The sequence below is a fragment of the Myxine glutinosa genome, chromosome 1 (assembly GCF_964187855.1).
Source record: "Myxine glutinosa chromosome 1, kmMyxGlut1.1, whole genome shotgun sequence".
NCBI classification, from domain to species: Eukaryota; Metazoa; Chordata; class Myxini; order Myxiniformes; family Myxinidae; genus Myxine; species Myxine glutinosa.
In genome coordinates, this window is record NC_136261.1 from 319,722,110 (window position 1) to 319,734,952 (window position 12,843).

The 12,843-nt window shown below is 49.2% G+C and overlaps 1 protein-coding gene across 4 annotated transcripts in view; it reads right to left on the minus strand.

Annotated features, from left to right (window-relative positions):
• The window catches only part of SPATS2 (spermatogenesis associated serine rich 2), an 86,461-nt gene that overhangs the window by 21,083 nt on the left and 52,535 nt on the right, over positions 1-12,843 (minus strand). For all 4 annotated transcript variants that reach the window (XM_078769433.1, XM_078769452.1, XM_078769440.1 and 1 more), the window contains one exon: positions 470-601. In XM_078769433.1, the coding sequence (XP_078625559.1) occupies positions 470-601 (132 nt within the window). The remainder of the gene's footprint in view (positions 1-469; positions 602-12,843) is intronic.

Sequence of the window (12,843 nt, forward strand, 5' to 3'; positions counted from 1 at the left end):
ATACGCACATTGATGCCTTGCCCTGCATGGAAATCCAGGCCAGACTGCTCAAAGGCAAGTCCGCATACTATCTTACCAGCTCAAATCAGATTGAAAAAAAAAACTGAGCCGTACTATATCTGATTAACAAATTGTTCACTTACATCCTTAAACTTAAATATATATATATATATATATATAATATATAATGTGCCATAAAGCAGGAAATGCAAAAAGCAATTTCTGCAGCGGCAGCTGTCTTTCTTTCCTTCGTGTGTCACTGATTGGCTGCAAAATATAATGTGGTTTTCAAAGTCAAACACGGATCTACAAAAACAAGACAGGGTGGCCTTCACGGATAATGCTAGAACATCTACATGAGTCGTATTTCCACAGATAAACGGTTGAACATCCTGTGCCTTTAGGAAATGAAAGAAAAGGAAAGAACAAGGATGACTGCACGACAAGATCAAAAGCATACACTCCGAACCTGTTTTCTTGGTGTTGTACATGGTGAGCTCAGGGTGCTGCACTGAATGAGGCACATTGGTCCTCAAGGTGTTCCGCGAGCGGCTCCCCTTGGTACCTGATTGGGTACGATTTTGACCCCGTTGTCCTTTGCCTGGAATACGAATATGAACACGATAAAGAAGAGGTCAAAACTATCCCCGCCGACCGTTCAACTCGGTACGAAGGAATGAACCATCGCATGGTTGAGATCTGCTTCGATGATTCAAACAGTTGTAAATGCAAGGTTGAGAATGCATTTGAAAACTTCACATAATCCTGGCTATGTATCCTAGGACATTATAATCACCAAAATCGAAGAAAACCAAAAGCAATAGTGATATAATTCAAACTGGAACGGCAGTTGGTGGGTCGCATACCTCCACCAGGCTGAACAGTTTACGTTTTGTATCCCATGGATATGCCAGATATGGATCCAGACTTTAAGCAAAATTGAATCGGCTTATTTAGTCATAAGTCGTCCACAACTTTGAAATATCATGCTGGATATCATTTTGGCCCCATCTCTCAATGAAGAAGAATCACTTTAAAAAATTCCCGGATCCGGATCCGGATAGTCACCAAAATCTAATAAAATTCATTCTTGCCATCGTGACCCAACCTGTGCATCAAATTTCGTCTGAATCTGTCCACAACTTTTTGAGATATCCTGCTCACAGACAAATAGACAGACAGACAGGGGTGGAAACATAACCTCCGTCCACCTTCGGTGGCAGAGATCATTAAAGGCTGCAAATCGAAAGCTTTTCCGATGACTCGTACATCCTGTTAAATCGACACAAAACTAAAGTTAAATCTACATGTTTTGAGGCATCTAAATCGAGCTGAGGTAAACAACTGTGTCATGAACATCCATCGAATAGATACAGATCACAGCTGACATCGAATAGATACAGATCACAGCTGACCTGCAATTAGGCTTCAAAGCCTCATTATCGCCCCATGTATAAAACCACCTTTAGAGGCCATTTTCCCCCACAAAGCGGGGGTTGGCCTTTTTTGGGAACCGTGGTTGTTGTTGTTTTTTGGTCCCCTTTTTGAAGCAATGTTTTACGGCCGGATGCCCTTCCTGACGCCAACCCTTTTTGCCGCCTTTAACGACAAACAGGGAATTAATTACCAGTGAACTGGTACTCAATTAGCCGACCTCGGAAGGATGACAGGCTGAGTCAACCCCCCTGGCGTTAATTCAGCGATCGACCGGGATTCGAACCCAGGATCCTAGGATCCTAAGCCGGCACCCTAGCCACTAGCCCAACACCAGGGCCCCATGTATGTTCAACAATTTTTGTATTCGTATATCCTGCAAACACAGCGGGTATTTGATGTCACCGAGACGTCACACAAGTACACCATCACCTAGAATGTGAGCTTAAACTCAGAATCAAAATCAAATTACTTTTCCCGTATGTACGTGTCTCTAGACGGCACAGCAAGATCCCAGCATCTGTTGGCAGTTTCATTTGTAACGGTTTCTATTTTTAGACACAATAACGAGCAAGTCAAAAAGGAAAACACCAAGCACAAGCCGCACCTTTAAAATAATAAAATTCGACTTGATTTTGAAGAGAAAAAGAGGAGATGCACAATTGGTGCAAAGCTCAGAGCGTTTCACTGCACACAAGCTGGATGATGTCACTTGTTTTGTTTTCTGTACAAGATCGAGGCTCATGGAAGGATGTGGTGACAGAGGGTAAAAAATAAAAATGGCTGTCTATGTATTGTTACGGATTCGTCACTTCCGTTGTGGTGGTTTGCATCCACTGTAAATATTTCTGATTCCATGTACTATTATTGTTTTCAAAAGGTTTATTGTCCATGAACTGTTTTCAAAAGGTAAAAAAGTTGATGTTAAAAGAAACAGGAAACCGGAACCGGACGACGAAGAGGAAGAAGAGAAAAAAGGGCGGATCGAGAGAGTCGGACAAGAAGGAGCCGAGCTATTTGCGGTCTGGAGCGAACGTTGGCGAACAACAGTCACTAGCGAACTTTCGGGTTTCCCAGGAAAGGGATTCCTACGACAGAGTGGTTAGCGCTGTGACAGATTAACCTGCGTGTCAGGTTTTGTGATCGATTCAGGAGAGAATCATTGTCGTACCATTGCGCCACGAGACCGGGCCGTCGGCCATTTTGACTCGCGCAGGACTTGTGCTTCGCTCGCGGTTTCGTCTCTTTTCGACCATTTTCACCGCCTTCAGACGTCGATCTGAGGTGTGTGTGTGTGTGTGTGACGTGGCTTTTGAGTGCAAAGTCTGCGTGTCGCCGACTGGGAGCGGTGGAACGTCAATACCCGAGGGGGTGATCTCTCAGTCTCCTGGAGGGCGCCTTTGGCTTTCCCAGTCACCTTGAGGACGCCTTTGTTCAGCTTCGGCTGTGTGACTGTACTTGCCATCCGCACGGGATTCTGGTCTTGAGTGGACATCGTTCTGGCGATCGCTGGAGCACATCAACTTTGGCTTAGAGCCGGGAATAAGAGACATTGGGAATGTTCTTCGTTCACTCACTTGGAGCGCAGTGAGTTATATATTACAAAACTGATGGTACCATCATAGGATAGGATATTGATTGTACTATTGAATACTATTATTGTTGTACTGTTACTCTTGTGTGATCTTAATACAATATTTGTTTGTGAGTAACAATTGGGGTGGCTTCTCCATTGATCTTTGACATACAGAATAACTCATTTTTCTGCCGTGACTCCTCTCGGGGCTCGGAGGTACACCGTGACCAAGGGGGTCGGGGAGGAGCACGTAACAGTATTTATAGTGGGGCCGTAGTTGGACACGTGGAGCAAGGGAATGAAAACAAGAAAATAGAAATGCAGTAACCAAGAAGAAAGAGGATTGGGTTGGGTTTGGAAGGTTCATTGAGGTAGAAAAGAATGGGGATGGTGGTGATACGAGATAGTGGTGCGCTGCTTGCTCGAGTTAATAACAAAACAATTTTTAAAAAAAACATTATGTAACAGATTTGTACATAATTTGTGTTGCAAGGAGTGTGCCGCTTATAAATAGCTGCAGACATAAATTATTTTGTCGGGCGAAACGTGGTCCAAACTTTGTGGCTAGATGGAAGCCAAACAGTTCAATCTTGGTTTCATCAGATCACAGAATCTTGTTTCTCACAGTCTGAGAGTCCTTTAGGTGCTTTTTTACAAACTCCAAGCGGGCTTTCATGTGTCTTTCACTGAGGAGAAGCTTCCGTCTGGCCACTCTGCCATAAAGCCAAGATCGGTGGAGTGTTGCAGTGATGGTTGTCCTTCTGGAAGTTTCTCCCATCTCCACACAGGATCTCTGGAGCTCATCCAGAGTGACCATCGGGTTCTTGGTCACCTGTATTACCAAGGCCCTTCTCTCCCGATTGCTCAGTTTGGCCGGGCGGCCAGCTCGAGGAAGAGTTCTGGTTGTTCCAAACTTCTTCCATTTAAGAATTATTGAGGCCACTGTGCTCTTGGGAACCTTCAATGCAGCAGAAATGTTTTTGTAGGCTTCCCCAGATCTGTGCCTCGACACAATCCTGTCTCTGAGCTCTGCAGGCAGTTCCTTCGACCTCATGGCTTGGTTTTTGCTCTGATATGCATTGTCAGTTGTGAGACCTTATATAGACAGGTGTGTGCCTTTCCAAATCATGCCCAATCAATTGAATTTACCACAGGTGGACTCCAATCAAGGTGTCGAAACATCTCAAAGATGATCAAGAGAAATGGGAGGCACCTGAGCTAAATTTCAAGTGTCATAGCAAAGGGTATGAATACTTATGTCAATGTGATATTTCAGTTTTTCCTTTTTAATAAATTTGCAAATCTTTCTAAAATCCTGTTTTCTCTTTGTCATTATGGGGTATTGAGTGTAGATTGATGAGGGAAAAAATGAATTTCAACTATTTCAGCATAAGGCTGCAACATAACAAAATGTCAAAAAAGTGAAGGGGTCTGAATACTTTCTGAATGCACTGTATATATTGTTGCGGTTTTGAGTTTGTACAATAAAGGTTACATTTCCCCCCTCATAGTTTAGTCACACTACAACATGTAGTCTCACGATAGTGCAGTTATTTCTTAGTATGTGTGAGCATAGTCCTTTTCCTGTGTTAGTTTTGCGTTGAGTAAAATAATGAGAGTAGGTCCTTCATTGCCTTATGCCGCCTCTATTGCCTTATGCCGCCTTATGCCGCCTTACGCCTCCTTATGCTGCCTTTGGATTTTTGGCGCGAATTAACACGAGGCAGGCCTGGCAAATCGAGGCGGGACCGAATGAGGGCGGCGGAGAAGCTGACGGTAAGCGCGAGCCGCCAATCAGGGCTCAAAGGGAGTGGCTGCGGCACTGCGTCACAGGGTGTGGTTGGAACATTCGAGAAGGCTAAGGGCGTGGCAATATAACCCGTTGCGCGAAGCCCCCACGGCAGTTCCGCGAAGGGGTGAGCTTGAGAGTTCTGCGAGAGGGGAGCTGCACTAAGTTCTGTGAGAGTCAGTTATGAGTTTGGGGTGTTCTGATGAGAGTGGAGTAGTGATGGGAGAGGCGCTTGATGAGAGTACCGAGTTCTGAGAGGAGACGCGCATGAACCCAGCTATAAGCGCTCGTACCAAATTGGACGCTCGGTTGAGCTTGAGGCCGAGCCTCGATTGGGTTACGCAAGTGATAGCGCGCCGGTAACTAAACACGCTGTGGAAAACCGCCCAGCCGCGCTGAGAGACACGTACAGTTCCCTCCTGCCTCATCTGCCCGTTGTTCGAGCGACGCGCTACAAGGATCCCTTCCACCGCCTGCTTGCCTTCATCGCGGGACGTGCTGGACCGGGGAGAGCCATGCCGGGCGGGGCCGTTCCTGGACGATCGTTCAGCGAGGAACACCATTCTACCTGCATTTCCCCTTTGTGAGTGTGATCGGGCCCGTGTCTGGGGTTAATATAAGACTGCTTAAGGCTGCTCTGTCTTTCTGCTTTCTACCGACTTGTACATACTTGTGTAAATAATAATGAAATAGTGTTCTTCCTTTATTCGACCGTCTCGTGTTTTCCATCATTGACTAAGCGTGGTACGAATAGAACAGCTCAAATCGGGTCCCAATACTAACGCTAACTGCACGGACCACATGGTACGCAATCCGCTCGGTGTACCCAAATTACACGTGGCTCGTGCGAGGCTTGATTCCCCGCTTCCGCAGGTATTTAGGTACGTGCGAGACTTGTCCCGAAACCCTACCTTGCGTTTGCCCGGGAGGGGCGTTTCAAGTCCCGGTTACGCCGGCCCAGAAAGAACAAGGGGCTTAATCTCCAATTGGTAAGGGTAGGAAGGGCGGCGGAAAACCGTAACAATTGGTGTCAGGAGTGGGGATTTTGAACCCTGGACAAAATTTTGGACACCAAAATTTTGGACACCAAATTGTACAAATTGGCCGTAACAATTGGTGTCGAGGAGTGGGATCGGACCTGGAGTGCGCTTCACGCACTCGAAAATTACGAGCAACCGAAATTTAGTATTTAAGATCCAAATTATATTCGTACCATGGCTAGCCAAGGCGGTTGAATGCCGGTGGGGGTGGATGATAAGGAGGAATTAATGACCCAGGACCCACAGGAAGAGCTGGTCGACGAAGGGAGAATTGATGATGTGGCGGTAGCTGGCGAAGAAAATGGCGGCGCTTCGCACGTGGCGGCGAGAGCCGAGCCCGCAGTGCCAGGGAATTGCGACCTATTTATGGCACAAATGAGGGCCTACATGGTCAAGTCGGGTGAAGACACGCAAGAGATAAGGGATAACATGAATAAGATAAATGGGAAAATGGACGCCCAAAGTGACAAATCCACCCGGGAAATGAAAGAAATGAGGGACGAAGCAAGGTGTAACATGGAGGGGTTGGAAAACAAAATGGGTGGTCAATTGGAAAAAATGAGGGTGGCGTCGAAGAAAGAAATAAGGGAAATGGGGGAGGACATTAGGCTCGGGTTGAGCGAGGAGGTCGCAATGGGGCGCGACGAGGTGACGCGGTGTGAGGAACGCGTGGGGAGCGAGCTTGGGCAGAGCGCAGCTAAGTTGACCGGGCTATAGAAATCGCGACGCGGGGTGTAGAAGAACCGACGATCGGCGAATTGGAAAATAAAATTGCGGCGGCACCGACAAGGGTTGAATCGGAAAAATAAATTTTATGCGCCGGCGGTCGTCGAAGAAATAATTCAAATTGAAGAAACAATTGGGGCCGAAGAGACGGTAGAATTGGAAAATAAATCACAGAGGGAAGAAATGGAATGCACCCAAAGTTTGTATTTGCACCGTGATGTAGGGCTTGCAAACTCAATAAAAAGTTTGCAGGTGCTGGCAGAAAAGGAGGTCCCCAAGGTGAGTAGAATTAATGGCGCGAATGGGTTTTTGGCGCACTTGGAACCGAGACGAAACCCGGGCGGTCGCGGAAGGTCCATTGTGAAGTGTACGAGGGCGACTGGTGCGCGTGTGAGAGAAAAGTGTGCACCGGAGCGTGAGTGTGTGTGAGAAAAGTGTGCGCCAGAGTGTGCGGTGACGGAGAGTGTAACGGGAGTGTGTTACAGAGTGTGAGGGAGAATGCACACCGGACTGTGTGCGGGGAGAGTGTGTTAGAGTGTGCAGGAGTGCACACCCGAGCGTGTTGCAGAGTGTGTGCAGGAGTGCACACCCGGGGGTGTTACAGAGTGTGTAACAGAAAAGTGTGCGGTAAAGGAGTGTGTGGAGGAAAAGTGCACACCTGAGTGCGTAGAAGAATAGTGCGTACTGAAGTGTGTGAGGGGTGTGAGTGCGCCTAGGTGTGTGCAGGTGCGAGTGCGGAGTGGGTCGCGAGTGGTGAGAACGCGGCTCAAGCATCGACACCGACCGGGGTAGCGTTTAGCGCGACGGATAGCCGACGTGAGCCCTCGGTGAGTTGTGTGCAGCAGGGACTGGCCGGGATCGGTGCGGCGGCGGTTTCACAAGGACCACCGTGCACGACCCGTGCCGGCCCCCGCCCTGTATGGTTTGTGCCGCGCCGTGGCGGCAAAGACAATCGGCGAGGTTCAAGGGGAGGTAGGAGATTTCGGAGCCGCACACCTTTGCGGGTGCGGTGCTCCGACCGGGGCCGGTTGGGTCATCGTGTGTGGGACCGCGAGGCCCCACGCAGGGATGGAGTCCTGAACCTCGGCCCATCCATACCTCCCCCTTTGGATCAAAAATGCCGGACGGACACCCCATACAGGCGACCAACCACCCGAATGGATCGCTCGGCCCTGCGAGGCCGAGCCATGACAATGTATTTCCACACGAAGAGGCTCGAGTGTAGTGGATGGATGGGGATAGTGTACCCTACGTGGGGGAATGGTAGTTTGACCATTCCTCGCAGGGCCAGGGCCCATGAGCATTAGATTAGGGGGATGGCAGTGACAGGCACATGGGGGTGCTAGCCATGGTTACCTCCATGGGGCACCGAAGCTAGCCGAGGGAGGGCTAGGATAATGTTAGGGATTCAGAAGACTGTAGGGACAAGATTTAAGTAGTGACATCTGAACTATAGTGAGGACGTAGGTAGTTTAGATGGTTGTTAATGACGAAGGGAGTGCATAGTGTAAAGGGAAGACGGGGAAGCACGACTTTTAGGGGAAAACCAGTTAGATAGATGATGCTGTTTGAGGAATTGTGATGAGAATAAATGGAAATGGTTTGAGGAGTGAGAACAAAAGGTGTGCGAGGAAAGAAGTGTGTGAGCACAAAAGGTGTGCTAATTTGGTGTGCGAGACAAGGTTTGAGAAATAAATGGTGTGCGAATAAGTAGTGTGGAATGCTTGGTGTGGGAATAAAAGGTGTGGAATGCATGGTGCGAAAGAGTGAATGGGGGGAGATGGAACCCATTCACGGACGCCCGGGGTGGGTAGTGTAAAGCCAGGTAGGGGGCTTAGGCAAAATTTGTATGGATATTGACACCTGTGGTGCAGGTAGTGGCAAAGTAGTGCTTTGGAGGGTGCATGAGTCAGTGAAATGGCTGGTCGTGTGGTTTAATTGGTGCGTATGGTTATTGGGGCACTCCGCCACTGGTAGTTTGTCGGCCAGGTGAGGCCGCAGGTCGGCTCTGGGAGCCAGTTAGGGTAGTTGTGAGTTGTTGAGTGGGGCCCGAGGATCCAAAGGAAGGACCCGGGTTGCCCAATGCCAAGGTGGGCATCAGGGCGTAAAGAGCCAGGAGGGGCCTTCCACAGTTAGGTAGTCGCAGGGGCAGGTAAGCTCGGGTGGCGACTTCAGTGGCGGAGGTGCGCAGGTAGGTAGACCTGCTAGTGGAGCCACACGACCCAGCCCCGAAATTGTGCAAGGACTGGTTCAAGCAGGCTATCGTGCCAGGCGTCCCCTGAGAAAGCCACGCCTGACCAGACAACACCGCCAGCGCCGATTGCAGTGGGCCAGAGAGCACCGTCAATGGCAGCCAGGACACTGGAATCACGTGATCTTCAATGACGAGTCTAGATTTCTGGTCTATCGTCAAGATGGTCGCGTCCGAGTGTGCAGACAAGTGCATGAAGCCTACAACAAAGATTGTATAGTGCCAAGAGTCCAAGCTGGAGGTGGTGGGGTGACCGTTTGGGCTGCTTTTCATGCAGGGGGCAAAACTGACCTGGTTGTTCTGTATGGAATCCTGAACCAGTTCAAGCACAGGGCCATTCTGGAAGAAACATTGCTTCCATTTGCTCGTGCAGCCTTTCGAGGAAACTTTGTCTTCCAAGATGACAATGCACGGCCTCATCGTGCTCGCATGATCCAACACTTTCTTGCTGACCGTGGTGTCGAGCATATGGAGTGGTGCGGCGGCGGTTTCACAAGGACCTGCCATGTCCCCGGATATGAATCCGATAGAGAACTTGTGGGCAGAATTAACGCGTCAAATCGACCACTTGGACCAGCAGCCGACCTCTGTGTGTGAATTGCAGCAGGCTATTGTCACTGCATGGCAAGCGATTCCTGTCCAAACCTTGGCAAATCTCGTGAACAGCATGCCTCAACGTGTACGTGCTCTCCTGAATGCTCGTGGGGGTTACACGAAGTACTGAACTGTAATTTTACTGTCCGTAATCCCAGTCGTAATTTAACTTTTGTTTTTGTTATATAAAAAAATTGGCTAATGTGCAAAATAAAGAGAGATAAAGAGATACTTCTGGAAAACGTACAGAAGTTTAACACAGTACTTTCCATGAATTGAGTTCGATATCAGTTTACATCACTTTCAAGGATCAATTTATTTGTTTCGAAATGTCAAATGTGGTTTTTGTTTCTTTTAAAGGTCACATTAACAAAATCTAGAATAATTTCAACATAATTCCAATGAACTTTTGGTTCTAAGACATCTTGAAAAGTAAGTTCACCCCCACAAAAAAAATATTCCATATTAAATGCCAAGTCTGTATATATATATTGTTACAGACACGACTTTGATGTTATGGTGGGCCGAGCGGAATGGCCGCCGTGTCCGCACAAGTTACCCGATTATACTCGAACGTTGCCGAGTCGCGCTACTCTAAATCAATGAAGGAAAAGGACACAATGGCTGGGATTAAAATGACACGACACCAGGGATACGGTTCTCAAGACCTCCGGAGGAGGTTATATTAGGGCGGAAGGTCAGATTACAACGACAAGAGGGACAGCATAGAAAGATAGGCACTTAGACACACTTATCTTATTCCCGACAGACCACAGATAAACAGGACAAAACTGACTCACACGGGGATTGATGGCAAGGAAAGCGGGCAGTCGATGGCTCAAGGTGCACTCTTGGCTCAAGGACAGAATCGACCCGGTCCGGTCCAAAGATGCGGGGAGGTATCGTCGCGCTGGGGGTGGCGTCCTTTGCTCTCCGTGGTTCAGGCGCATCTGACCTCACGTCCGGTAAGTGGCTGCGTATATCCGGCGGGGAGTGACACGCCCTCGGCTCGTTAGCTCCGCCCCAGATGGAATCGGCCCGTTGCTTCTCATTGGGTGCGGGGGTTACCGGCTCCGCCCTTGACGAGGGGCCGACAGGCAGCCCCTTCGTGGTAACCCCGTCGGCGCACATGGGTAATGGCGGCTAACCGAGCCGGAGTGAGGACGCACACTCCCCGCGCGCGCCGTTGTTGTAGTTGTTGTTGTTGTAGTTGTTGTTTGGGGAAGAAGATGGGAGGAGGTATGGGAAGGTCCTAAACTCACTACTGGTGCCATATAATCACATTCTGGTGCAACGAAGAGTCAGAATTAATGGAAACGAGTCCTTAACTGACATAGACTAAGAATAACTAGCAAGATGTCCGAAAGTTGTCTACGTGAGATGCGGTGGACCTGGGCACGACATTTAATGGGGGAAAAAGGGGAAGGTCGGTTCTACAGAGTGTTATTTACAGGTCATGGGACTAGGGAATGGGGGATTGGGGATAGTTGGGGAGTATTGGGGAAATAGGGGAGTATTTACAAGCGGATATTGAGGCCAAGTCCCATATCCGCAACATTGCACCCTTCTCTACCCTCGGGGCGTCCCGACCCGATAAATTTTTACCTATTTTAGTGTGGCACTCAGATGTAGTTCCCTCTACTATTAACTCTACCCTGAGTGCGACAGTTTTACAGATATTCACAAATGAGTAAATATGTCCCCCTGCGACGTTGCACCCTTCTCCTCACAGAAACACACCCACAGGATAACCGAATCCGGAAAGAATTCGCAAACTAAACATACAGCCGGTAGGGAGCATTATTTACAAGACTACGCTGATATTTACACTACGATCCAGGACCTGTTTTTGGAGGAACACATGCAGATGTTATGCATAGAGAGAGCACGCATGCCAGCATCGATACACCAACCCACGAGTGCTCTGTGGCCTACGGCCTTTAATAATGTGCAGAGCACCCCTTCCCAGCACCAAAAGCACCACCCCATCACACAGTCAGCACCATCCGGTGCACCAATAAAGTGTTTAATAACCATGGTGTGGTGTCGCAGCCGGCCGATGTTCTGCCGCTGGTCTTGCCTTCGTGTGGTGCACTTGGCCTTCTGGCTTCTTTAAAAATAAAGAAAGGCGCCAACCGCGTCCATTTCTGTATTGTGGCCGTCAGGGGCCAACTGTTAGTGGTTCACCTTGTATGGCATAGGTGCCACGTTGACCCATGGGTCCATCCATGGGTGGTGCTTGGCCGCAAAAGAACTGCGGTCCATGGTGGGTGGCCACAAACATTGCGGTCCATATGGTGTATCGATCCAGGCAGCAAACAGCGAAAGTGCAGGCCCACAACTGCGAAGCCAGCACCTCTCTCTCCTCTCTCTCTGCCCCAAAGCCAGATCCTCGGAGGTGGGAGACAAAAGAAGCAGACAAGTGAGTAAGGTGGTAAGGGCGCAAAAGTGCACGCAATACAAGGTGATGCACACTGGGGGCACATGGGAACCAGGTGAGACAGGTACGTTCCTACCGTACGCTCCCCCCCCCCCCCCCCCCACCAGGTAACCTACATGGCCCCTCCCTTACCCCTTACTGTATCCACAAAACACAACACTAGCCATAAACATCTACTTTACAAATCCACAAACGTCCCTACTGTCTTCCCCGTTCCTCCCATAAACCAAATTCGTCTTCTCTCCCTCCTAACCAATCAAATTTGCCATTTTCAACTCTCATCAAAATTTGCCATCTCCAACTGAACATCAAAATTTGCCATTACCAATTCATCATCAGTCCCTCCTAAGGAGGGAGAGATGGAATCACCCCAATGTCTCATCCACGTCGTGATGCGTCTCACAAATCCAACAGCAATCCTTACTTCCTGCAATACAAAACAAAGAAAACACAGGTGTGGAGTCATCATCATCACCACAGGTAAGTGGCTGCGTATGGTGCGACAGGTTCATCAATCCTAACTATTTCCTAAATGACTTTAACAACTTTACATTACCCGGGGTCTTTCTCCGGCCAAACCATTGGCCCTCTTACACTATGGGTTCTAAAAACCAATTCCCATTGGCCAAACTGTGGTGCTTTTCAATTTGGGGTCTCACTCCCCCGATTCATCTCCCGGTGCCCTCGCACAATTTCTGGGCTGTGGCGTGTTCCTCTCCCAGCGGGTCTACCCACCTGCACACCTCCACCACTGCAGTTGCCTCCGAGCTTACCTGCTCCTTACCCTAACCTAACTACCTGGGGAAGGCCCTCTGGCGCTCTCCCCACTCGGTGCCCTCTCTGGCACTGGGCTACCCGGGTCCGTCCTCCGGATCCTCGGGCCCCATCCACAACTCTACCGGCTCCCAGAGCCCACCTGCGGCCTCACCTGGCCGACATCCTCACAGTGGTGGAGTGCCCAACCAACTACACACACTAACAGGCTACACGCCC